Genomic DNA, 27,998 nt, shown 5'->3' on the forward strand with positions numbered 1-27,998 from the left:
ATGACATATTAAGCAATAAAAAATAAGCATTTTGTTGCCAAGTAAATCTTATTTCGTGAGGCCAGCAAAACACAAATTACAAACTCAAAACTGACGAGATGTATATGAATATATATTTTGAATATATTTAATTGGATTAACTACGAACTACTACTTTAACTACACACAGACAGTCCACTTGAATATAGTTTAATATGTTTTAAAGTGAGGCTGCTTAATATTTTTAAAGAGCTGTAGTCCTTAGCAAACATTACTCATACAAGATAAGCAGTCCATTTGTTTTAAACTATGTTCATCTGTGTTTTAATATAATATTAGTGCACTAGTACAAGTACTTATGGCAGCAGGATGGTGTACAGCACTTGGGACTGATTCAAATAATAATAAGGAACTTTTTCACCCAGTGCCATAGTGTGGCTTATTGATGTCTGTCAGGCTTTCAGATGGTACTTGTAGAATTAATTTATTGCTGTTTTTGGTCTATTCATAGAATTTTTCAGTTTAAAAAAAAATATAACATTTTGCCAGCCTCAAGCTTTAAACCATCTAATCAATCTGTGCAGAGGAGAGGGCCCAGTGTCTTAAAAAAAAAAAATCCCCTTTGGCCTCTGTTTAAAAACCGATTGCTGCAATTGCCAATGTCACTTTCTTCAATTGGGAATATCTCATACCAGAAAATCATCTTTTAAAATGTAATAACTGTCACTGTCACATCCCCAGTGGATAGAAATATAGCACATCGCATGCACGACGGAGACAGTGGCATCAGCTGAAGATATAATGGCAGGAGCTGTCTTCTGCAGACAACGTATTGCACTAAAGACTCTAACGGCTCCTTCACATGTTGATGATAAAACAGCTGACACACCCTGAGGAGAATCGGCCCTGTGAAACTCTTGCTAAATGTCAAAGGCGCTAATATTTTGACAAGCTTCTCTCCCCGCTGTGTTTGAAGTCATTAATTTATCACTACCTTTGTTCTTTTCAAGAGATGGTTGGAGCATCAGCAGACACTCCTGATTTTTTTTTTTTATTTTCTCCCCCACCACCTAAAGAAAAAGAGAACAGAAAATGTGGCGTTTGTTGATTCTAATTGGAGCACACTTGAAATTCAAAGCATTCGCAGACCTGCTGGGGGCTCGATCCATCTTGGAATGGAGAAGTAGAACAAAAATAATATGGCTGTGATTCAGGTCAGAGGTTATTACAGTAGAAGTTTGAATTGGCTCATGGCATATACAAAATGGAACACGTCTTTTTAAAGTATTTAGCGTTTCTCTTTTTAATCTGTAATTGGACGTGACTGTGTAAAATAGCTCGCCGAAGGTTTCCCAGCAATGACATACCCAATTCATTTATATTATGCAGCCATAACTGGGTAATTGCTCTCAAGATCTGTCTGACTGTATGTACACACACTCTCCTGGTTCTCTCAGGTGTGTTTGGCCAGGAAATGAAAAGGAGGTCTTCGCAGTGCCCATAAGTAATACATCTTTCAGAGATTTAATATTGCCACATGAGAAGGAGCGACAGTCTGACAATCGACAAATGTTGCATTACACTTTATGAATATTCATGAATGGCTCCGTGCTCGCCATGCAAATGGACACGAAGCTGGCGCCCGGCCTTGGTCGTCCCAAATAAGTGCTATATCTCCTTGAGATGATGTTTTCCGGTCTGTTTCATTCTCCAGGATTGTGTTGGTGACCATAGTGCATCTTAATAATGAAAGGTAGTTCTCTGCTTTGGATTTACATGAGCTAAGGTGTTTATTATTCAACCTCATTCGACAAGTGGTGGAATTTCTCATTTCATACTCAGTTCAGCAGTGAGAAGAGATCCAGGCTTACTCACATCTCCCAGTCATTTTTTTTTTTCTTTGCCAGACCATGATAATCAAAGAGCAGATGCTCAGTTTCAGCAAGGCGTCTGTGATCTGTGTGTATGTGTGTAGGTGTGCATCTGTGTGTCCATTTTGGGGGATTTTATGCATACAGTATGCATATGGTTATTTGTATGTAAATGTCTGCATGTGTGAGTGTGTCTGTGTATTTGCCCATGCAAATCTATATGTGTTTTGTGTACCTAGTATGTTGCTTGTACCTGTGTTCATCTGCAGCTCAGTTCCAGATTCATCAATCTGTCTTATCTCCCTGCTTTGGGTCACCTAGTTTATCTGTGAAAGACGTTACACAGCGGCGGATTCACCACAGCAGTTCAATCCAGCAGTCAGTCAGGCTTTTTAAATTCGCTTGCATGCCTCTCCAGCTTCTCTTTTCCTACGCAACCAGTCACCCAGCTAATGTGACAGGTTCCCCTTCAACTGCTTAAGTCTGTTGTGCAGCTGGGCAGACCTGTTGATGTCTTGGCTTGGTATTAAAGCACACCTGATGCAGGGAGCACAGTTGTTTTTTTTCTGAAGGAGGGCATGTTTATTCCCTGACCCCTCCTGGAGAGGTAACAGCTCCATCTTGCAATCGAAAGAAGTTGGGTCTTAGGTGACGGTCTCATGGGACCGTGGCTCATTTCCCCTGCGAGGCCCTCACCCTCAAAGAGAAGCTGTGGTATGTCCATCACACCGCATGCTGCCCTAATCAAAGGTGGTGACGTAGGATGCCAACTGTCACTGTTGGAGCAAATCCCAGAAATCAGCCATCATCTTCCCCCGCCATATGCCTTGCGAGCTCTATGTGACGCCATGACACCAGTATTTAAAAATACCCTTCCGTAAGTGTGTGGGAGGTGGAAAGATAGGGCTTCACACCGACATGCCAAAAGTAGCCTGTGAAATGCAATCCATCTTCGGCTTGAGATAGAACACTTAGCCATGTCAAGCTGCTCACATCATGCCAAGAGCACATAAATATGTGGATCCTTTCCTGTAATCCCCTACCGAAAACAAACAAAAAAAAAAAAGCTACTGACTCCACGATTTCTGTTTAGACTTTGCACCAGGTTGGATTGAGATGCATTGATTTTCTGGATAAATGAATCAGTTAATGCAGAAAAGAAAGTCGTCTAATGGTGCTTAAATATTCATGACTATCTGCTCTTTCACCCCTTTGTACTGCCTTGAATGCTCCCTAACCATTTTTGTAAAATTCAAATGCTTTTGTTTCTGTTTATAAAAGGCTCCCGCCTGATATGCAGCACACGGGCAATGGCACATGCTCAATCCTATTTACACATATGATCCTAATTCATTAGTCAGCTAGGCTTGTAGTCAATGGCTGCCTAAGGAAAGGCTGTGCATCATTAGCCACAGTGGACAGTTTGTTGCCAGATGAATAGTTAAATACTGAGGTCATTTGTCTGTTTATTTATTTATCCTTCAGTTTAACCCATCGATGGAAACAAGCATCCAGTGTGATTTATATTGAGAGTTCAAGCCAAATTAATTGAAGAACTCCTGGGGTGGACAGGCATTATTGATAGGTTGCCCTTAGCTTGAGTCTCATTGCATGTGCTGCTCAGTCCATTTGTCTAACATATGGAACTGCACAGCGTGTGAAGCAGTTATCTTTAAGGGAATTGTTAATCATCTCAAATTGTCCAGAACCTGCTTATACGGGCTTAATGCAGTATGCGGTGCAGTTTCGCCTTAATGTAATGACTTACCTTTCCTTTTTTTTTTATAACATTATGCAAATCATTCATTTTTATCTTGACATTACATACACAGGACAATCACCAGCCCCTCACAATCTCACAATATTAGAATGGGCCTACTCCCTCTCTTGCTTGGGCCCCATTGTTTTAGAGGGTCCAAATGAAAGCCATCTGGGGGCTGCTGTCCACACCAAGACAAGGGAATTAGCTCTCTGAGTGTCCCTTATCTCACTGCCTCCACACTCCACCCGGTGCACTCCCATTCTCCTCTAGTAATGAGTATCTACCCAATTTAGTTCTTTTTCTCTCCAAGGGGGAATAAATCCAGCACAGTCCTTCAGATGAAAGAACCTGCAGGTCCCTTGCCTCTCGGCCCGTGACCTTAATTGACAGGAAATTGTATTTGTCTCTCTCCCTCTGTGACAAAACAGGTATCCGACAAGATTTGCTCTCCACGCTCAGTACGATGACCTTTGTCTCTTTGTCTTTTTTTTTCCTTTCTCATTTCAGCTGCTCCAAAGGGCCCTAAACTCTTCATGTCCCCTACCAGGGCAAAGGTAGGGGACACGGTGCGCATCACTGTGCAAGGATTCCAGGTAGGATCGCCTGGGGTAAGTGCATGGGGTGTTAAGAAGAAAGAAAAAAAACAATTCTTCTTCTAATCTTGCATAGAACTGGTGCATGTGTGCCGATAAGCTTGTTCTGTTTTGAAGTGAGGACTCTGTTGGGCATAGACATCTTTTCCTCAGTCGATTCAAATTCGCATACAATATATTCATTTTGTCAAAATTTTGACTTCTTTTGAACATTTTAAATGAAGTACACAGGCTGTACAATATATTACAAACCATTTTTGGATTTGGTTTTAAAAGATACTCATTTGTTAAAAGCAACACTATGTAGAAATGCATATTTTGTGGGATTTGGCGCCCCCCACAGTTTCTGAGTGCAACACTGCTGTTGTAAATACAAATTCCATCTCTGTAATATTGTGTTATAGGCACTGTAGGTGTTAACTACAAACAAAACTCATTATGATGTAACAATGTTATGTCTTGAAAACTCCCTGTTACATAGTGCAGAAACATGTGATGGGGGGGCGCCGTGGCTGTGACAGAAACGCCATTCATGCTATTACAAGACACTGTACCATCAAAATGATTTTTAAGGTAAAACAGTTACATAATGTTGCTTTAAGAATGACAGAAGTCCATCTGATGTCTATCGGTCTTAGCCAACAGGAGACTGTACTACGCTTGCTGATGTAATTTTTGCTATTTCACACTTCCGGCTCCATAATCCAATAGAAGGTGCTAGAGGTAACAGCAAAGAGACTGTCTATGTGTCATTCTGCTCCCCTGCCAAAAAAAAAAAACATGTCTCTAGTGTGAATGGCCTGCGGATGGTCTTGATCTCTTTGACAGGAATGACATATTGAAGACAGACAGCTGGTGTCAGTCAGGTGAAAGGCATGTGGCTAATCCTGATATAGAACCTGTTAATGTACCACAGCGCAAATTTATTTTTTTGTATAACTCAGTCACTGCTTCAGGAATTTACAGGAATCATAAGTTCCATTTTATTCGACTCTTTCGGCACAGTTGTCATGGTGTTGTTTTCAGTATGATAAATCAAGCCATTGACTGCAGAGATTTGCACAGACCCAGTGTCTGCCCAGTGACCTCAGGAATCTTTTAAAGTTTTTCTTTGAACAGTGTTAAAATTGGTTATTATAAACAGGCTCGGCTGTGGCATACAGCCAGTTGGGCCCTTTGGCAGCATGGGCGTCAGCGCATGCAGACTGATCAGAAAGCAAATTTCCCTTATCCTTCACTGGACCGAGGCTTTAGGGTTTCACAAGTAGATAAGATTGTGTGTCAAGACTGATAATCTTGGCGCCCGTTTTTCTGATAAAATTAGATGCCAGTTTCCCCCCAGGTTTATTGTTTTAGGAATATATTATGGATGAACGTCCGACAGTGTGGTCTTTGTATTCATTTTTCATTGCTTTATGTATGAGATTAAATAGGACATTGATGGTTGCAGCAGCACCGTGCGCAGACCTTTTTTAATTTGGATTCCACAGGCTCTTATTATGTGACAAGAAGCTCTCTGTTAAGCCCTTTTAGTGTTTTTCCTGTTTTGTTTTTTTCACCTACATGTGACCTTTTCCCCCACAAGTCAATCTCACAGTGCTTAGTCATTTAACCCTGGTCATGACTTAAACACAGACCTTGGAGAAATTATTTCAGTAGATGACTTTTGCACTGAGCCTGTTTTGAGCAGTTTGCCTGAACTCTCCGGTGTTTGGTTTGTTTGGGCATGTGAGAATGATATGATTTGATCTTGGTTGCATGCCAACCAAATGCACCGACATTGCTTCAGGGAAGGATTCCAAAATGTGCCCTTTGTGAGTCAGCGGAGAGGTTTGTTGACATCTGATAGTAAGGAGTCACTTGTGCTTGAAAAACTGAAAAGGAAGGGCAAACTAGAGTCGGGACTGTTCTTCATATTCTGCTGGTTCTCCATGCACTCTTAACTGATTTGTTGGCTCTGTTATGATTCACTTCACCTCTGTGAATTTGTCAAATAAACTAGCTCAGTGAACCAAACTGAGAAGTGAACGTTTCCAATACAAATGGCTATTGCGTGGCGAGGACCTTGATTTTATACCCTACTTTATTCACTGGCTTTTTACAAAAACTGATATCACATTTTTTGTCACTATAAACAACAATGAGGTCAGACCTTTAATCTATTCAATGAATCATTCATTTCTGTGGGAATAGATATATCCCGCTCTCTTGTCATATATCAAGTACCTTTAATGTCTCAATGAGGTGCGCTTTCCTTTGACATGAGGCTGGAGTGCTGGTCAGCCCTTTCTACACTGAAAAGCCTTTTCCAGGCTTTTATTCCAAGAGTGCATCAAATGGATGAAAGAGAAGTGTGTGTGTGTGTGTGTGTGTGTGTGTGTGTGTGTGTTTGTGCGTATGTGTGCATGCTAGCATGCATGTGTGTCTACAAACTGCATATGCGTTTGTGTGCAGTTACATACATACACCTTTTCCACAGACCTTTCAGTGGAATTCAGCATTGTTACACATTTGCTAACAGGGGACATTTTGCTGTTATATAATATATATTTAAGAAAAAAAATGTCCACACTTTAGATCTACAGATGGACAGGCGTCCATTTTCTGCTGGTACACACCGAAATGACACATGTTCCTTCTTTGATAGGGTGAAACAAAAGTAACACTCCAGCAAAAACAACTCATCCAATTCTTACGAGGCAGTGATCCAAACGTATTAATCCAGTTTTGCTTGTTACGATTGCTTAATAACAATGATTGAACATTCAACATTGTGTTGTAACAAGTATTGGCCAACCTCAAGTGGGTGCAAAGCTTAAGCTGCTCAGTAAAGCTGTTGTCGATTCCTTACTTTCTGCTAGAATGACGTGATGTTTGTCGAAAGAAAAATCTAGCGTCAGTCACCACTGTAGAATGCCAGTGGTGTTTTTATAGTTTATGTAAAGTGCTACCAGCAGGGTTCACACTGTTGCTGGTTGAATGAAGGGGCATAGTGTGCAAACACACTGACAGCCTGTTATGATATCGCTAAAGCAACAGAAAATACATTCGCAATTACTCTGAATATTAGTATGAGGGTAAATCAAATCAAATCAGTTTTCTTTATGTAACCCAAGATCACAATCAAATTCCTTCAATGAGCTTTATAATCTGTACATCTGTATCTGGGTAGCTGATTTATCCTAGATATGTTTAAATAATTTGAAAAAAAAAATGAAATGGTGTTGAATAATAGCCTCAGTTCATGCACATAGCCGGAAAGACAGTCCTTCCCTGTACTGTACAGAATGACAGGAGACTGCTGTCTGCTGTCAGATAAGAGCAGATGTCCCTTCTAAGATAGCATGAAGTGACATTCACACTCCGGCACAGGCGAGCAAGGACAGAAATAGACACAAGCCAAATGAGCAGTTCTGCTGCAAAACTGAATACTTGTAACATCGCCATCATATCACCAGCAGACTAAAACAATTAAGATTCTCCCAGCAGCCACTGTGAATGTCACAATATTTTTCAGCACTGTTTGCACTGTTTTAAATTATTTGTTTTGCTGCTATATAAAATGGCAGCAAAGACATTTACTGTGGTTGAACAGTGAGATTTTAATGTTGACAGAAGAGAAAGTTCACAATAAATGAAGTCAGTCCTGTCCTGCCAGCATTCAATGACCCAGGCTGCCTCCTCACACTGCAGAATGAAAGCTTAAAGTGGTGAATAATCCATGGAAGATGGAAACATGTTGACTCCTGACACACAGAATCAAGTTTCATATAAAACTTAAAATGGCTGTGATTATATTTAGTTTTGTTTATGGGCTACGGGGTGATCAGCCAGTGCTCTCTTGGCAACGTTTAATAGAAAATTTCAAAAGTAGTTTTGTATGTCATACATGACCTTGTAGGAAAATGTTCTCCCTCCTTTTTTTATGTTTTTAAATGATCAGACAGTAGTCCACACATGATCATAGTAGGATGATAGTCCTCTGTTGGCAGTGTAGGAAGGTGTGTGTGTGTGTGTGTGTGTGTGTGTGTGTGTGTGTGTGTGTGTGTGTGTGTGTGTGTCAGACAGAGATTATTGTGTGAGAAGGAAGACGAAGAAGCAAAGCCTTCTACCTCAGAGGTGGAATCAAACAAGAAATTCAACCTCATACTGTGTTCTCCCATTATCTATGAACATGTCAACCCACTGATATGAATGAAATACTGCTTTATATTTTTAAATTGGAGACGGGAGGAGGGGGGGGAGTATTCTCTGGGGGGCTCAAAAATGTGAAGAGAAAAGACTTGTAAAGTGAAGTGTTGATTATTAATGCATGTTGTTAACTTGCCATTGCATTAGGGGAAAAATTGGAGCTTGTATTATTCATGTATCCTTTGCTCCTAATCTCTTGGCTGAGACTCACAGACTTTCTCTGCACCATCCTCCCACCCCCCCTCCACTCTTTCCCTCTATCTCTTGTTTCCTCTCCTGTCTCTTTCCTTTTTTTTCCCCCCTTTCCATCCCATGTGGGGCCTGGGTGTTGATAGAATGAGGTGTTCCCTGAGCCCCTCTTCACCTGGACACGAGTGGGGGGCCGCCTGCTGGATGGCAGCACCGAACGAGAAGGGAAGGAGCTGATTTTGGAGAGAGTGCCAGCCGAGCTCAACGGCTCCATGTATCGCTGCACAGCCCAGAATCCACTGGGCTCCACGGATACGCACACTCGCCTCATAGTCTTTGGTATGTACGCTCTGCTGCAGCAACACTCCATGGCCCCCTTCTGGAGTGGCTACTACACTCACAGTTGAACTGAAATCACATTTAAGTTTGATTAATTATTTAGAAGACAATGAATATGAAACTTCTTCTTCTTTTTTTTTTTTTTTTGTTACTGTACAACTAGGCTCCACAAGAATGATCTGGAACACTTATACATTTTATTATACACAAATTTGTATGTATCTACAGTATCTTTGAGAAATACTTTAGAGATTCATGTGGCTGCTTTTAGGTATGAATCATTAATGCAGCTAAGTGTGTGATTAATAAGTGATTGTATCCCTAATTGGCTCAACAACACATTATTTTTAAGGCTGCACTTAGTGAGGATAACTATTCTCCAGCATGGGATTTAGTGACTTTTCCAATGTCTTGTGCTGCTCGCGTTTAACGGCCAAGTGTGGCATCAAAGGCCCGTGATGAAATCAAAGGACCTCTGTTGTTGACAGTGTGAGAACAGCACTTTGCTCATTGGCCAACCCAAAGTAACGTGTTCATCAGAACCTGGAAGTTGTTCATTTACTCGTGTTGATGTGGGAGCTGGATTGCCTACAGGCTCTATTATATCTGTGTGCCGTGCTCCTCTGGTTCTGTTTACTATGGACACACTTGGAAGAACTGGGATCTGTCGTTCTGGGCTTCTTCTGAAGGCTTTATCAAAGCAGAAACTTTTAACCAAATAAGTTTTACTGCGCCTAAATTAGTGTTTTCTTCTTCAGGCCTTCTTGGAGGAGCAGTTTACATCAATGTGATGACATTTTGATGTGTTTGTCTCATGTTTGAATGAGCATCCCAGTCACTTTTTCCTTAAAAGTCACAGTGGAAATTACACACGATTTCAAGCTGATTTGAAAGACTTAATATCAAAAAAAAAAGAAGGATACAACACACACAGTGCTAAATTAGCAGACATCATTTGTAAAAATTAGGCTGCAGATTTCTTTATTCTATCTAATCAATTATGATGATGAAGGATCTTCGGGGGTGTCTGCTCATGAAAAGCGGGGTTGAGCCTCCCTCGCACTCACAGTGGTCATTAATCGAGGCTTCAACTACAAAATGAGTTTTTAAATCCCTCATTGATGCAGTCCATGAGAGAACCGGGAACACTTCTTCCTAGATGTGTGCTACCAATCCTTCTTGAATACCAGATGTTAAATATCGTGTGAGCGTTATAGCTCTATCCATAATGGCTCTGTCATGTTAGAATAGAGCCATTATGGAACACTTACGTAACGGCGACCTATGTTCGAAAGCCCAGAAGACATTACAATGCTGTAGATGGATGGAAGACAGCCATGTAACAATGTTAAGGCTTTTGACACTTGGACTTTACAGAAGTCAAGACACGGAACAGAAACAGGAGAAACACTCTTTAAATATGCAGAAATGTGTGCGGCAGGCGCACGCATGCACTTTCGGCCCTGGAGTGCCCTATTAACGTAAATCAGGTCGACACCACTTTCGTACTTCATCGAGTTTGAGACAAAGAATATTGTATCCATCATTTTTTTTTACGCCCTCTGTCGGAAACACTCCTATGAAAAGGGTTTAAAGTATGTCACAAATGTACAAATTACTGGGCGGGCCTAATAAGAACCCACATTAAGGGGAAAGTGCCACTTTAGGGAGGCGTTACCTTGGGAGGCGTTTTGCTAGGAAGAGCACTAATGTCTATTTAACACCCTGATGCACCCTCAGGTGTCATCGGCTACGTGCCTAGTATGGCCCATCTGTCTGCCTGCTCCTTGTAGACTGCTTCCACTCATGCTTAGGGGAAGTAAATGGTGATTAAGTGACCTTGGCACCGTCCCCCGTGGCCTTGAGATGAGACACTTCTCTCCCCGCCGGGGGTGAGGAGAGAGACGTATTTGGGGGCTCTGCTCACTTGGCAACGTGTTCAATATACATCATCAGGAATAATAGAGTATAATGACGGCTTGGTACAGAGACTCTCCACTGACGACGAGAAGCGCTCGTGCCTTGATGATGTACATCTTTAGCCACCCTCAGTGATAATACCCTCTGAGATTACTGTTAAGTGAGTCAGCACTGAAGACCCGGGCAGTGACACACACACACTCACACACGCGGCAAAACTGCACTCACATGCAGAAACACACAGATATGTATGCCTATGCAAATCTGCAGGCAGCAGGCAAACAGGAGCGTGCATTTGCAGAGTGCACACACTAATTTCCCTGTGCCTCTCAGAGGAGCTGCTATGTTAATGTGGTTGCAGCGAGGCCAGAAAAAAAAGTTGCACACTGCACTGTACGTGTAGCTTCCACCTGCTCGTATGTGAAGACAAGAGATAGCTCACAAAGTGGAATTCAGGGTTTGTTTGTTTTTTTTTGCTAATACTCTGCGATCCCTCCCGCTTCTTCCTTTGCAATTACTTTTATTCCTCTGAGAACTTTGAAAATACATTGTCAGAGTGTATTGTGCAGGGCAGACGCTGGCACTACTTATTAAAGGTGGAGTGGATTTCTCCCGAAAAACACTTTCCCAGACTGTCTGGCCACAGCTGTACTCGCCTGTTCTCACTGCTGCTAAAAGTGTCCTGGTTGTTCTGGTGCACCGCTCTGTGTTCCCAGATCCATTAACAGGCGCCGTCTCTCTCGCTGGGGATGTGCCATTTGACGTGCGCTTCAGGAACTTTGGTGTTCAGCTTCATTGGGAAGCCAGCACCTCTGTCAGAGATTACTATTTTTCTCTTTCTCCTTGTCATGCTCTTTATCCGTTTAACTCCCCCCTTCATTCACTGAGTCACTCGGTCTCTTAGTAACAGCTACGATTTATTTCATCATCTCACAGTTTTTTTGTTGTTTTTTTTTCCCCTTGTTTCCCAACAGAAAATCCGAGCATGATGAAAAACACACAGAATCCAAACAGTGAGTATTCCAGCCACAGAAAAATAAACTGTCTTTGAATGTGATTTCTTTGTAATGCTTCTCATGTTTCCTGTTGTAATCGCTTGATCGTCACATTTCCAGAGGGGCTGCGTGCAACACGAGAACAAAATGTGACGCCGCTGTCGGCTCAGTCATAAAAATGTGCGTGGAAATCTGGCGCTGATCAGAGAGGCAAATTCTTAAGCAGACCGCGGTTTCAACTTTCAAAGTATTGACAGGTGGATGTTTTTTTATTCAGTCCTGAATGCATTTTCACAGACAGAACTGCGCGAGAGCAATTCAGTCAGGATTAATCTTCGCCGATGTTCAGGAGCAGCAGCAACAAGCCTCTTCCAGTGACTAACAGAGCCTGTCACTTTTGGTTGAGTGTGAGATTATTGGTGTTTCATATGTGCAGTGGTGGCTCATTTGCGGCTTCTGAGATTATCATATGTAAAGATGAGGGATTGTCAGACGAAGCCGCAGGGCTGTGACAACAACCTTTCCGTCTCTGGCTTTCTCCTGCCACTCCCTCTCTCTTTCTGCTTCAATCTTTCTGTCTTTCCTCTCCTCCTCTCTGACTTCTCATACTCACTTTCTGTCTTCCAGTGACAGTCTCTTTACCATTTCATCCATTCCTGGTTCATCTTCCCTTCCTCACCACCTTATTTCCCTCTCCCTCGCTCATCTGTCTCTCCCCCTTCCATCATATCTATGCGTCCTACTTTTTCCTCTTCGGCTTACCTCACAATTCTGATGCAGATGTGCAGAAAGTCAGGCCTTATGGTCAGCTCAGAGGGTAAAAAATATCCAAATCTGGCTAAACAGCCACACTTAAGTCTCTTTTCAGATGGTCTCCTTAAGTATGAAGTGGTCAGAGAGTGACCCTGTAGAAATAGCAATCAGACTGAATAAATACAACATATAGATTAGTTTATATAAGCAAGACTTAAAGCTTCATTTCCTCCAAGCTCAATAAATGGCTACAATTAGTGTAATGTGGCAGCATATCTTTGTCAGTCCGCACAATTTTGCAGTAATTAGTGATCAGTGGAAAAATCCTGAACATTATTCTGTGAAATATATCAGTAATGTGCACTAGAAGTTAATTGTAACTTGTGTACCATGAAAAGCAAGAATCAATGGAGCACCTGTGTTGTAATAGTTTCTCTTTCCCCACAATGAGCTCCTGTTGATGAAGTGGAAAATGTATTTGAATGGCATAATTACATAGTGTATAATCCCCTGTGCATGTGTGTGACACCCATGTTGTTCCCGGCCTAGACTGCAAACAGATTCTAAAGCAGATGGCAAGCGGAGCTGTCTTTAAGCTGAACTGCCCTCGTCAGATGAGATCTGAGCAGTCTTGTAGTCTGACGTGGGCTCCACTCTTTTTCTTGCTTTTCCTGTTTCCTACTTTAAAAACAGCTCATTATTTGCCTCTCGTCTTCTCCCACTCTCAATTTCTCTGTCTCTCTTCCTTTTTTGCTCTTTGTTTTTTCCGCCTCTCCCCCACACCCCCTTCACCACCCCTTTCCTCGCCTCTGCCAGTCGTATCTTAGGGATGCAAATCTGAATATGCAAATGCTATGGTAAGCGCAGGAGCAGGTGTGTCACAGCAAGGACAGAATCAGGTCAGCATGGACGCGCAGACATGCCTTGCATGCAAGTCAAATTGGTGTACAACATGGCCCCAAGAGGTCAACGCACACGTGCATGGTCGCTTAATGGCTGAATACCCAACTCCTCGTCTGGTGCGAGTGAAAAGGACCACCTTGTCAGTCAGTCAGGGCCGCAGCAGGCGAGAAAACTACGCTTCCCATGAGAGGTTATATTCATTCATCTCTGTCAGAATTCCAGTCTCCCAGAGAAGTTGTCAAGCCGCACTGTATGGCAATGAACAGAATTTAAGAGATGAGAGAAATTGAGTACAAAACTGTGACATATTCTCTGCTGCACGGTGCTGCGCCTGTCAGCCTGGCCTGGTGCAAGTGTCGAAGGTTTGGGGTTATCACCTCACAGTGGTAAATAAGTTGCCCGAGACACTGTTGCACAATCACAAAGTGAAACTCATTACAACCAACAAAGTCTTAAATGATGGACTCATTGACTCAAAAATAACAGCAGCATAAGCGCCAGGAGCGAAAATCAAGTAATCTGCATTTTGAGTTTTTTGGCAGACGTGCCGCATCTGTCATTTTGCACAGCGATGCCATGCGAAAATGCTAATTTAAAATTCTCTTTCATGAGAGAGGTCAGAGCACAGACTGGAACCAGACCGGTAGGAGTACAAACAGATGCGTCGTCGCCACATTTGGAAATATCAAGACGGGTTTGCACAGACAGCTAACTTGACTTAAACCTTCTCTGGAGTCAAAGCCGTCATGTTTTCGGTGGCATTGCATTTCAGGCTCTGCGCAACTGAGGTAGAGTCATCCTTTATTAGAAAGAGCACGCTGCCACAGAAATCAGTCCCAGTTCAAATTCAGGTTGGCAGAAATTCATTGAGGTCTGAGCCAAAAACTGAAGGCAAACAGATGGCTGGGCGACTTGCATCTCTGATTGTAGACTGGAAGGGGACCTCAGATGATGATCTTACGGTTGGATGAGCCCATTACAGAATGAGATACTCATTGAGAAGATCCAGTTGTTGTTGTCTGATGTTGTGCAACACGCATAAACAGAGGAGAATATGCCGTCTATGAAATATCGCAATATTTAGCTGTGTGGAGATTTAACATTCATTAGGAAGCCATTAGGAGACACTGACAGTTTAATTTAGACAATCCAGACAGTCATATGATCCAATTGTTTATGATCCAACTCACAATGATTAAATCGGCTCTTCTAAGCATCGTGGACAGTATTTTATCACCCAGACTCACTGGACTGAATCAACAGCCTATTCTACCTCCCAGTGAGTCGAATATGGCTGCTTGGGCAGTGGCCCACCTAATATCTGGAGCAGGTCAGGGTGGTAACCAAAAGTCAAATCTGACTTGTTGTGAACTGAATTTACATTCTTGTTTTAGACAAAGCAGGATGATTTCCTAAACCCAATCAAACTATGACAGTTTCATGCCTACAGTGTCACTGACAAAAAGGTGCCGTAGCTGATGAGTTGGGAGTGAGGCAAAGTTTATTCCTGCAGCACGTTATCATACACAGAGGTTATTCAGTGTCCTTTATAGGCAAAACGATAATAAAGATAAATACATACAAATACAGACAAGTTCACAAGGTACAGGGAAGAATACAATCAATATGATGAAATCAATAAAAGCACCTTCAAGCTGTTAAGTTAAAGGAGCACTGTGTAGTTTTCGGGACAACATAATCAGAGGAAAAAGATTTCCACTGACTGATTTTTGATGCCTAAACAAACTAGATAAACCAACTCTCTTGATTTTCTTAATGGAATAAAAGAATAAACAAGCTGATCTTAAAGGACAACACAACTTCATACTGTTTTACTTTGTTTTTGTTTGGCGGACCCTGCCACCTCTCCAGCTTCTAACAGTGTTCTGGGATCATTTTCCGCTGAGAACAGCTTGTTTATTCCGTTATGGAACCACTCGTCTAACCACTCCTTGAATCTGATTAATGTTGTTCCAGGATCATCATTAAAACTGACCAATCACGTTGCTGTGATGTAATAGCTTTGCGTTTCATGTTGGTGTTGTTTCTGGAACATTGTAATTAATGTTGACTCCAGCACCATTAATTAAACTTACAAAACAGCATCTAAAAAATGAACCCAGAGCAGGTTATTATGGTTGAGCTGGTTCGTGAACAAGACTCTCACTCGAGATACTGGGGTCTGGATCCTCTTTGCAACATATTATACCGTCCACGTGTTATTTTGACACAAACTTCATCTGTCAGTTACCATTTCGTTTCAGTTTTCTGCAGCTGTTTGGTTAAACTTTCTTTGGTTACGTTTAGGCAAACAAGGTTTGAGGTTAAATAGACCTTTTGACAATACTAAACATATGTTTGAAATAGTAGTGTCAGTGATTAATGATTAAACAGTTAATCGCCTTTAGGAATTTACTTGCTTATCAAATATTCTATTTAATTGAAAACACAAGTAATTTGTCATTTTAAAAACACAAAGAGACATTTGATACAAACTGATATTATTACATTTTAGTCATTTTGTAGCCTCAGTATCAGGTTGGATTTTTGTTGGACCAGTTAGAGTCAGACGGGAGCACTGCGTTAAGTTATCGCGCTGTGTTATTTCTTTACTTATTCAAACAACGGTGTTCACGTCATGTGTTTTTTCTAATTATTAATGTAGCCTACAAACATTTTTCCAAAATTATGAATGATTAACTGATAATCGGTTGTCAAGGCAGCCAGCTATCGATGAAAGAAATTGGTTGAAATTGATATCCCTAGTTTGAAACACTAAATTCTCCCATGCGCACATTTTTAAAAAAATCCTTTTCCCCGGGTTGCTAAGCCATGTCATTACAAAAAATGTAATTGGTCAGTTTCAATGAGGTCCCTGGAGCAACATTAGTTATGATGTTCCAGCAAACCAACACGCTGATATCACATCGTGCCCAGGAACTAATGAGTCCCTGCTGTGGTCAGCTCCACATTGTGATCGCTGGTGTGTCAACAAACTTGGCATAGTCTGAGCAAACTGTTGGTTATGTCAGCAAAACCACACCCACAGCCGGTCACAACTTCCCTCCCACAGCAGCTCCAGTTTCTACCGCCTCTCTCCATCTGGTGTCCACGAGGGAGCTACAGAAAACAATGGCAGAATAAAGCTGCTGTCTCTGCTGATCATCGCCGCTATAATGTAGTGTCCCCGCCGTGGGCATAAGAACAACAAGTCCGACACATAAAGAAATAAAAAACAGGGCTTCACTCGTCATTTTACTTTATCTGTGCACTCTTCAAATATTGGGAAAGAAATATAGTCTTTGTGTTTGTCTGAAATGCACCAGAGGCCATGTGGGGACACCGGTGTTGTCATATACCTTTGCTGTTTATAGACATCCACGTCCTTCAGGATCCATATTCTTCATATATACAATCCGTCTTTTTGTCCTCATCCCGATAGATGTAACTGTAATTCTGTTTTGTTGGTCTGTTCTGTGTAGACATTTATTGCATGTCTGTCCTCCGTTGCTCTTGCTGAGGTTTATCCCATTTGTTTTCAAAAAAAAAAACCTTTAATGGGGAGTTTTCCCTGATCCACGTCAACTGTCTAACGATTGAGCGCGCCATATGCTGTACAGATTGTAACGCCCCTCGAGGCAATTTGTGATATCGGGCCACATGAATAAAATCGACTTGACTGCATATCATTATTGGGCACTTCAAAGAACAACAACATTTTTCCAATAATGAATGCTCTGAGAGAAAGAAGGTTTATCTGGTGTCTTTATCATGAACATGACGGTCATCGAGTCACCACAAATCCAGTCTAAGACAGAAGTGTAACTTCAAGTAAACTTCCCACACAAAGAGAATATATATCAATAGCTTTAGGTTAAATTCAATTATGGTATTGTAAAATCATCTGCCAAGTGAATTTAGCAGAATACATGAAATACAGACATGTTTAGAGTGTTCACAGTGAAGGTTTGATTGCTTTTATGTGGAGCGATGATCTCATTTTAAAAAAAATTGATGCATTGAAAAATATTTGCGTTGTGTTACTCGCATGAGTTTTATCTTTGGGATTTGATTTTGATTTTGATTTTTCACCGTTCTCCTACTAGCACAATGCGATAGAAATATCCACAAATGCGCGGCACATCAACATGAACCTAAAACAAAGTGATTTCTCTGTGATCTAACAGCAGTGAATGGAACAGAAGGATGCCGAAGTAACATCACAATGCCACCTTGTTAAAAGCCTCAATTCACACTTCGTCAGGTCTGTCGGCCAGACAACAAGCAAACAACTTTTAAAATGCTTGTTCCCTGAATGGAGTTCAGATTGATCAGAGCTGTGCTGTGCAGACATGACTTACCAGGTAGTCTGACCTTCTGGCTCACATCCCTCCACGACAGCGTCTTATTTGTTCTGACGCAGTACGAGTAGTTGTGTTATCGTACAGCTCAAGGTGTCCACAGACAAACATGAGTAATGACTGTTATCATCAACGTTCAGAAATCAGCGGCATGAACGTCATGACGTTCAGTGTGAACACCAACAGGCTTTCGTGACACAGCGTTGAGCTGCGATTGGAAGCGATATCGAGGCGTGAATAATTTGCGTCGTGTTTGGTCTGAACACAGCATTACTCTCTCACTACTGTGTATCTCGTCGATAGCGGTTGCCATTTTCATTACATTGCTATCTGGTCATTGTAATATTAAAGTTAAAATAGTTACTCCACTACGTTGGTTCCAGCACATAGCTTGACAACAGCATGAAAACAGCACTACACTGGATTCAGACCAAATCTGGCCCTGCAGCCCAACACCTCAGGGTGGTGCAGCAGTGTGGGAGCGTCACTCCGTGGCCCGTTTGTGTTGTAAACCTTAACCCCCACCGATTAGTACATGATTGGCCACCATAACATGATGTCCAGCTGTGTTCCTCCAAAAGTTGAGTCAGTCATAACTTTTCCATCACACCAGCTGCACTTTTTTTTTTTTTTGCTCTTACCTCATTAGAATGAATGGGAAGACCTGCACTTTCAGCGCGCTCCGGATTTGTTCTGAATACAGCCTCAGTCCTGCCCATGGCACTGATTGCCTAATTGCAAGTCCCCCACGGCGCTAATTGGATCGTCTGCTACTTTCAGACAAGAAACCTCTGTTTCGTATTACGATGTCAGCTACAAATCACAACCGGTCAACTGGGCGGATTTCAATGTCTGGACCCGCAGGCCAAATGTTTTATTTACAAAAACTTAAATAGTTACTAATTACTAGAACTTTAAATTACTATATGTAAGTATTTGGTCAGTTCAAGCACTGGCAGCAGGATCGGCTCAGGGCTTTTTTGTGTGACGTTTGCATGTTCAACCCGTGCCAGCGTGAGTTTCCTCAGGGTGGTCCAGTTTCCACACACATCAAAAACATGTATATTAGGTTAATTCTCCAGGCAGTGGCCTTGACCCAGGCTCTGGCTTGGATCAAGAGCTGGTCCCCAGGCGCTGAGCGATGGCTGCCCACCGCCTGGTTAAGAGCAGAGTACATGTTTCACAGCGCTGTGCTCAGTATGATTGTATGTGATGAATAAAAATTCTCCTTCTGAAATGTACCAGGACATTTTTACATTCGTTGTGTTTGCCAGTCAAAATCTTATAGATCATTGTATTAAAATCCAGGTTTGAGAGATCTGACCTTGCCGATCGATTGAACAGCAGACGGAGGGAGTGTGTCTCTTGTCTGATTCACTGTCTCTTCTGTGTCTGTAGATGGAGCCTCGCGCATGGACATGCTTGGATTGACATGGATGGCACTTGTCCTTACAGTGACAGTGGAACTGACGTGAAACCCCTCATCCAAGACACTCTCACCCACTCACACACATACACACACACACACACACACACACACACACATACGTACACACACGCATTACTTGCCCTTCTTACACAACATTCCACACACACACACTTTCCACGAATCCCGCAAGCCTTCTCCAGTCATCAAGAGGCCCTCCATGCGTCAGTCGATCAGGAAACAGTACCACCGCAGGATGACGCGCCACTGTTTTTGTAACAAAAAATAATAACCAAGATAACGATATCAAAAGAACAACGTGACGAACATGACAATAACCACCTCCTATATAGCCCTGCCCAGTTACACCTCTTTTTGTTTCTTGTCCCACGTCTGCCTGTTGATCAATAAAAATCAGTTGATTTGAAACGGAAAAGAAAAAAGCATTTTGGATTTTATTTTGATGAGTCAAAAAGTGTCATTTGGTGTTGACTGAAATGTGAACGTGGAACTGGCTTAGGCTGTGCCACCGTATCAACCACACCCGTCTGTTACATGTCCTGGGATGCACCTGATTAGCAACAAGCTGATAAACCACGGGGGAACAGACACAGATGCTCCAAGAGAACATTCTTTTTTTATTAATATACACCTATTTCCTTTTTCTTCTGATGGCTCGGAATGTACAAGAGGATTTAAAATGCGTTGAGAAACTAGAAAAAAAAAAAAATCTCCTTTTTGAGTGTATTTTGTGTACATCAGTGTAAATATTGAAAATAATTAAAGAGGTTATATGGGTTAGGGTGAGGGATGGTTGCTGAGACAGCTGGAGTTTTCACTTCTCCGCCTTTGTTTGTACTTCATTCGACACTGTTTTCAGAGATACTTCTTGGCTGGAAGAACGGACACATTCACAGCCTTTCTGTTTCTCATTTGGGCTTTTTATATCTCTATGGCAGGTCTCCAAGGACAGAGTGGAAAAAAAAAAAATCTAACATATGTCTGCTGTTTTGGGGTTGTGGTGCATGTGACGTTTGAAGATTCTTTCTCCTTTTGGCGTGTTGCAATTGACAGCACTGCAACTCATTGTCACTGGCCTGTAATCAAGTTATTTACTTGTGACATACTATCTTAAGTGACCTACATTGTGTACAATACGTAACTCTTACCCAGACATTTACAGTACTAGTAGGATCATTTTAGCAGCCATTCCAGGGAGGTGCTCACCTTGATGCAGCGTGTGTAAACAGGGTTGTTGCATTTGTTTCATTTCACCTGTATTAAAATGGAGAGATGATAAAACTTACAAGCCTTGACTTTACTTGTATCACTGTGTTTCGACATGTTCAGCAGTATACGTGTGCAATCGTCAGCCTTCTCATGCTTGGTGCAGGTAATATTGCACACCTCAACGTCTAGATTGTCGCAGGGATTAGTGCAACTGGTTCTTTTTTACCACTAATTTCACATTTCTGAAAGTTCTAAATCACCCCCTTAATTACCACAATGCCACAGATCTCATGAAAATTACCTCGACGTGACTTACTAATGATGTTCTGCTGTTTTCCAATAAGCAGTAAATAAATAGCTGGTAATGTCTTTGATATATTCCCAGCAAACTTCCAACTGTTTTCTCGCTAACATCTGCTGATCATACCCACTTAGTTCCCAATTAGTCTAACTTCCCCTCAGCAGGCCACTGAGTTTAAGTGAGTTGTTGCAGTTTGATTTTCCAACTAGTTTTCTGTTGAACTTCCCCTCAGCAAGCCCCTTAACTTAAGCAAACAATTGCAGATGATTTCCAGATAGTTTCTGGCCAACATCTTTTCATCACAGCAGCTAAGCTTCCCACTAGTTTCTGTCTAACGTCCCCTCAGCAGGCTGTGAAAGTGAAATGAGTTGTTGCAGCTTAAATAACAAACTATTTTCTGCCCACCTTCTGCAGGTCTGTGTATAGGAGTAATTTTGTTAACCATTTACTTTTTCACCAATTACCGTCCTTAATTATTTAATTACTTAATTGCCAACTGATGCCAAACAATATCTTTTCACACAACTCAAGTTAAATGTCACTGTTTTTGTTTTTAACGATAACAAAACATAGGCAAACTTATTAATTACGGGGGGGGGGGGGGTAATTATTGTGGTAATTTGGGGGTCATATCCAGGAAATTAAAAAAAAAAAGTTGCTTTGTAATTACAGCATCACCTCCTTACCATTACATTTGCGGTCATATAGAAGTGGTACTGTATCTAATCTTAACTCACCGTAAAGGAGAATCTGAAGGACAGTCTGCGTAGGCTGAGAGAAAGACTCATTTCTATGCCTGCCCAATTTCACGCAACCCTCAAAAAAATGACTTTGTTTCAGATATTTCTGATTGAACAGACCCTGACATGACTTGAAGGAGATTCTGACTTTGCTGTTAACCGCTTGCAGTTTGTACTCCCTGACACTGCAAAGAGTAGCTTAATGCAAAGTAATCCCACATTTTTTTGGACTTCACAAGAATCGCAATTTAAACTATTCTAAGGACACAACATGTATTAAGGGATTATGGTTTAAACCAGGTGGGAGGTAAGAGGAGACATTTTTAAAGGCTTAGTCGAATGGAGAGGATAGACCTATCCGTTTGGGATATCGGCTCACCTTGCCAAAGTACAATCCATATTCCCGGATTCTGGAGATGAGAGCTGCATAGCACAAACATTATTAACAGACTGTACTATGTGCTTTGAATTAATTTTTTTTTTTTTTTTTTTTTTTGGGTGCATGAATCCTTGTCCACCCACTGTGTTGCATTATAAGTCAGCTATCATTTTAATTTTGATTCAAGGGGCTCTACTGTGCTTTTTAGCTTTTTAACTCACTTCACATTCAAGAGAGAAAAACAAGCCCACCACCATTTCTGAACACATTAGAGAAGGGGCAAATTGTCATCATATAACCTTGCCAGGAGAAGAGGTGCATCATAACTTTGCATGTTTGAGTGTGTGTGTGTGTGTGTGTGTGTGTGTGTGTGTGTGTGTGTGTGTGTGTGTGTGTGTGTGTGTGTGTGTGTGTGTGTGTGTGCGTGCGTGCGTGCGTGCACATATGTCTGCAAGATAAATGTGCATTTCACGTAACTGGCATAACATCTATAAAATGTTTCCGCTCAAGTGAAGCATTTCATTCTTCCATCCAGCAGTGATTGTCCATAATTATTGACAACATGATAACAAGAGCAGGCTTTTTGTGTGCACATTTGTTCGCATACTGTAAACCAGTGCTGTTTAAGTTTCTTTGTAAGAACGTTGGATGACCTTTATGGATAAACTTTGAGCCTACCTCGGCTACATCGCTTTTTTTTTTTCTACAGCCCTCTGCTGCCTGCCATGCTTCACTAATCAGGAGAAGAAAAAAAAAGCAGCAAACACCTGTTTAAAAATGTGCCTTTTGTGTGCTCTGTTCTTGTTCAGTAGCATGTTGCACACCTATGATGGCTGGTACACAAAGAGGCGAAGGTACCTCCCTACAACAATGCACATGGCTGACAATCACATTTCTTTTTCTTTTTTTTTTCATTCTCAGCGCTGTCTGAATAGTTCACCTGAGCTGGGAGCAGTGGTGAGGATAAGAGGCTGCCTCTCCGGCCCAGCTGTGAATTATTCAGCAGTCAGCCATGCTTGCAGAATCCGGTTTCCTTTATGTCGTCTGCAAGGCTCAGCTATCAGATGACCAAACAGTCCCCATGTCAGCTACAACACCTGACACACCCCTCTGTATGCCTCTCCTCGTGACGCACCTTTCAAATGCTCCACAGAGTGCTATTAAAATAAACACTGTCCTGTTGTTGACCGCAGCCTCGCTCGAGCGTGTTATCAGCAACACAAACGACAGCCTGACAGCAAGTGACTGAGTGACACTGCTCCCATGCGACACAGATGTATGTCTGGCATATGGAAATGAACGACACTGTCATCTGGGATTCTTCAGACGGTTATCTGTATTATTCACAGTTCCATGTGTTCATAATACCAAGTGACTGCCTGCCATTTCGTTGTTGGGCAGCAGTCTTGAGCTTCTCTTTAGAGAGAGCAATTTAAGCATCTGCTCTGGCACAGAGAAGGACCTTTGATCTGTGGCATGGCTGTGCAAACAGATGTATCCTGGTTATTAAGTATTTGATAAATGTCACCTATCATCACTCCCCACCCCTTATTCAAACCATGTTTTCCTCCCGCAGCTCCAGCCATGTGTCTGAGCGAGTTAAGGGGTGTGATCTATCATAATATTTCACGGAGATTTTCAGAAATTGGCATTAAAGAGCGTGACCTGAACCACTCCTTTTCACACAAACACAGAGTGAAAGCTGCAGCAACAACAACAAGATGGCTCAAATAAAGTTTGGATTAGAGTTTATTCAGAAAGTTTTTTGAAGACATTAGGGAGAGAAAAAAAAAAAACTTGTGTGAGTCAGACTGTTGCATAAACAAATATTGATCTATGTGGTATTTACATATTCTGTGTATGGGTTTTGAATCTGCATCTGCCTCGACACAGGTGGTGCATGACCAGTGCTCCGCCTCTCCAGAGCCAGGGATGCAAATAGCTCCTCTACAGGTATCACTTTCCACTTGATCCTTCGGGCAACAGACGCAGTCATCAGATCACAGCAGCTCTTAGACAATGAAAGCCAGACAGCATGCTACCGTCAGCTGAGACGCATCGAGAGTAACATTCAATAGGATCAGTCAACCAGTCGTCCCCACCATCACTGCTACAGCTATGCCCATCGCAGAGCTTTTGGGAGTCCAGGTCGACATGCAGCTGCTGTTGAAGCTGAGCCTCTCGGTGGCTGCGGTGCTGCTGGTGTCTTGGGCCTACAGGTTTTACACCTCCAGGGATGCGAAGAAAATTCAGGCCTCTGTCAAAGACAACAAAGAGACAGAAAATGCCACCTGCCAAAACTGCAAGACGACTCTCCGCTGTCAGAACTCGCAAAAGCCCGACACCGGTGTTGAAGCCGAGCAACCCAGGCCCTCGCACACATCCTCAGCCACTGACGACCAGACATCTGACAACAGCGAGGAAACACCAAGCCAGGCTGAAAAGAATGAGGATGCACACGGTGACAAAGCTATCTGCTTGAAAGGAGAGATCTTCACTCATCAGAAGCCGACAGAGGTTGCCACCAGTAATATTTCATTTGGATCTGCTTTGAACCTTCCTCATCCAACAGAGAGTGGGATGGCCAGTACAACGGGGCGCCGCTCCCCGTGCTTTTTGCAGAAGCTGGAGGGCAGCGTGGGTGTCGGCAGGGAGTTAAGGCAGGACTTTGAACGCCAGGGGGCTTACTCCAGCTTCCTCTCCAAGGCGGAGATCAAAGTGGAGGATGCGAACGTGGTGCTGGAAGGAACAGGAGACCAGATTGTGCGCGGAAAGATATATGATTATTTTGTGGAATCTTGCTCTCACTCGATTACAGACTCAAATACTATGCCGGGTCATTTTGAGAGAAACTCTGAGTCAAGCCCAGGGGAGTTTGGGAGTCGTGGCAGCAGCCCTACAGAATCTCCTTCGTCTCTGAGCCCCATCATTATGCGTGATCTGGTTTTACCACAAAGAACTGCTGAGGATTCGTCCGCACTGGGAAGCCTCAAGCTGAGGCACCCCGCAAGGCCCGCACTCCTACGCAAGGAGAGCTATCTGTCTGCAGCTGAGCAGTCTGAGCTCTCCATCCCCTCTCTAACATCAAGAGCCTCGACTCAAATGACTCACACTGTGGTCTCAACCAACGAAGAGACCATCTCTGTTCACACTATGATCTTTAGTTCGACAGACAGCAAAGAGCCTAATTTGAGGGAGGGGGCAGATCTAGAGACAGTAGCAGGGGCTCCGTTTCTACACCTTCCAGCAAAAGCCCTTGACAGCATAGATTTTGAAAAGTTGAGGAGTCAACTTGATCTGGGTAACTGTGTGGAGACGCTGTACTTGGCTAAGAAACACGGGCAGACCTCTGTGCAGCAAGCAGCCCTGGGAGTCATGTCAGACAACTACCTGCAGGTGCTCAGGGAGCCCAACCTTTATGGGCGGCTGATGGCTGGGGAGCGGGAACGAATCCAGAAGCAGAGAATGAGAGGGAGAAGGTTCGTCATGGCGGCAGACATGGACCCTCAGGACTGGGCGAGGAGCGCAGCAGGTCAGACGGCAGAGACAGAGCAGAGGAGGACATCCAGTGCAGTGTACTATTATGATGACTACAAAGACGCCTGGCATACACTCTGCCTCATCCCACAGGAGGTCATCTCCAAAGCATGTGCCATGTGCACAATGGATAACTACTTATTTGTGGCAGTGGGCTGCCAAGGCACAGACAGAGAAATGACACCCTCAAAGCGAGTGTTTTGCTACAATCCTTTGACATCCATTTGGAAGGAGATCAGTCCTATGAATGAAGCCAGGCCACGCTGCAAACTGGCAGCTCTGGAGGGCTACATCTACGCCATCGGAGGGGAGTGCCTTTCCTCAGTGGAGCGCTATGACCCGCGATTGGACAGATGGACATTTGTGGCTCCACTGCCTAATGATACGTTTGCTGTGGCGCATCACGTCACGGTGTGCAACGGAGAGCTTTTCGTTTCCGGGGGAACGCTCCGATACATGCTCCTGCGCTACAGCCCCAAAACCAACGCCTGGAGGAAGGGTCTGTTACTCAGCAGCAAAGACAGGACTGCAGACATGGTCGCTGTGGGGAGATTTCTGTATCGCTTTGATACCAACCCGCTGCTGGGTGTCAGCGTGTACCGCTACCATACAGTGGCTCGGCTGTGGTACGAGTGCAGCTCCAAGCGGCTTCAGCACTGCCCGGCCTTCCAGTGTGTCACAATGGACGACATGATCTTTTGTATTTGCCGCCAGTTCACCATGAGGTTTGAGGCTGATGAAATCTCTCCTGCTTTCATGGATGAGAATTTGAGTGTCCTCTCCGCGGCAAAGGGCATACTTTTCCCCTTTGTCCTCTCGCTCCCTGATAAGAAGCCCCGGCAGACCAGCGTTTAACAAGAACTCAGTTTTTCATCGATGATGAGATTAGGCGGTGACGGAGTATCCCTACAAGTTTCTCATTGACTGAGTGGGTTCATGCTCAACCCCAAATGCTGCAAAAACTGTAACCACGGTGTTGTCATTTCTCTCAAGTGTTACTAAGATCACCTTCCCACCAAGCTTCTGTTTCTTTATTTGGCTGGATTGGGTATTACACAAAGAAATGTGTTTCTTATGTCTCGGCTCCCGGCAGTAGACGTGAAGTATGAGACTCTCAATGGTATTCAAACTATTGTTTGCCTAGATTTACGCAGGATGTGCTGCCATGTAAACTGTTTGCTTCTTGATTTGCCACTCCTTCCTGCCATTAACTCAGTTTTATATCATCCCAGATGCTTAACCTCTTTCGGTATAAAGATAATTCATAAGTAAGACTAGAAGTAAATGAGTTCATTCAGCTCTAACGCATTACAGAGATTGGGCAATATAGCGATAATGTATCACTGCTGCGCCGTGTAGGGCACAAGTATAACTTACACAGTGGCCTGGATACAATGCAATTATCTACAGTTGCTCTTTAAGTATGACAGGGTATAAATGGGTTTGTCTTACATTATAAATAGGTGTGCTTGTAAAAGCATTCGTCTTTACTTTTGAAACTCTTCCAACACTCAGACTTGCAGTTATTTTTATAATTTGAGCCATTCTCCTTTGGTAGCCATCTGTTTTAATCTTGACTGAGCTGACTGTTTTGTTTTTTTTTTCATTTTGACATCTGAGCCTCTTTGTTTTTTTGTCATCTATTGCTTCATAAACATCAAAGAAATACATCAATTTGTCATTCATTGGCTATTAATCCACAATTACTGGTATTAATCCACATGTCTGTTCCAGTATCGGTGCGGCTGATGATAACCAGTGACAGAAGAACACACAGCAATCCAAACACAACTGTTTTTTTATTTTTTCTAAACGTTTAGGCAATTACATTAACGATGGAAATATGCATAAGGGTGATACAAATAAAACCCCTCATTGTTTGCTCATTTGCAATCTTTCACTGTACACACTGTAACACCGAGGACCTCAAAGACACACTGACAGCTTTTTCCGGGGAGTGACATGCTGCTATAGCACCATCATGTGGCTCACGGTGCAACCACAGCAGTGCTCCGGGTCAGATATATTAAGCCCGAGACTTCCAACAAAACACAGAGACGTCATGTGACACACAGGCATCAGCAGCACAGCAGAGTGACTAACTAGCGAACAGTGTGTGAAACAGAGGGCTTCAGCTGCACTGTAAGGCAGCAGGCAGCAGGCAGGCGGGGAGGCGGACGCAGATGGTTGACCATCAACCATAAGCATCTTTTATTCATCCTAATTAAACACTTTGATTCCCTGCAACTAAACACCTAATGGAATGAGAGTTAGACGTGTCCCTTCAGATGTTGCCTTGGATGACTCATGGCTTCTGGTTTGCCTGAATACTCAGGTTAGTTCTGGCATCAACACTTTTTTTTTCTCTTTTTTTTAAAGTTCTCATCATTCTCAGATATTTTTCTCCCCCCACAGAGTATCTAGGGTAACACTAGCAGCCCACTCTGAGTTTCAGACATTAACTGTACGGAGAGAGGAAGAATTTGCATATAATTATCCTCCGGAAGGGGCGGACATAATTTATAGCCC

The 27,998-nt window shown here is 42.7% G+C and overlaps 2 protein-coding genes across 7 annotated transcripts in view; both read left to right on the forward strand.

Moving 5' to 3' along the window:
- igsf21a (immunoglobin superfamily, member 21a) overlaps positions 1-20,539 on the forward strand; it is a 333,921-nt gene extending 313,382 nt beyond the window's left edge. For 4 of the 6 annotated variants that reach the window (XM_037101112.1, XM_037101113.1, XM_037101115.1 and 1 more), the window contains 4 exons: positions 4,120-4,220; positions 8,732-8,924; positions 11,819-11,857; positions 19,255-20,539. In XM_037101112.1, the coding sequence (XP_036957007.1) occupies positions 4,120-4,220; positions 8,732-8,924; positions 11,819-11,857; positions 19,255-19,331 (410 nt within the window). In that variant the 3' untranslated portion in view covers positions 19,332-20,539. The remainder of the gene's footprint in view (positions 1-4,119; positions 4,221-8,731; positions 8,925-11,818; positions 11,858-19,254) is intronic. The other 2 variants (XM_037101114.1, XM_037101117.1) reach the window with 1 other exon arrangement.
- A 3,390-nt stretch (positions 20,540-23,929) lies between these two features.
- On the forward strand, positions 23,930-27,974 carry klhdc7a (kelch domain containing 7A). The gene has a single exon (XM_037102115.1). It carries the CDS (start codon positions 24,051-24,053, stop codon positions 26,322-26,324), a length of 2,274 nt encoding a protein of 757 aa, XP_036958010.1. The 5' UTR covers positions 23,930-24,050; the 3' UTR covers positions 26,325-27,974.
- The last annotated feature ends 24 nt before the right edge of the window (positions 27,975-27,998 follow it).

This window comes from Acanthopagrus latus, chromosome 6 (genome assembly GCF_904848185.1).
Source record: "Acanthopagrus latus isolate v.2019 chromosome 6, fAcaLat1.1, whole genome shotgun sequence".
Classification (NCBI taxonomy): Eukaryota; Metazoa; Chordata; class Actinopteri; order Spariformes; family Sparidae; genus Acanthopagrus; species Acanthopagrus latus.

Bases quoted from the DNA above. Each gene is read 5' to 3' on its own strand.
- klhdc7a (XM_037102115.1), top strand. From the start codon at position 24,051: ATGCCCATCGCAGAGCTTTTGGGAGTCCAGGTCGACATGCAGCTGCTG.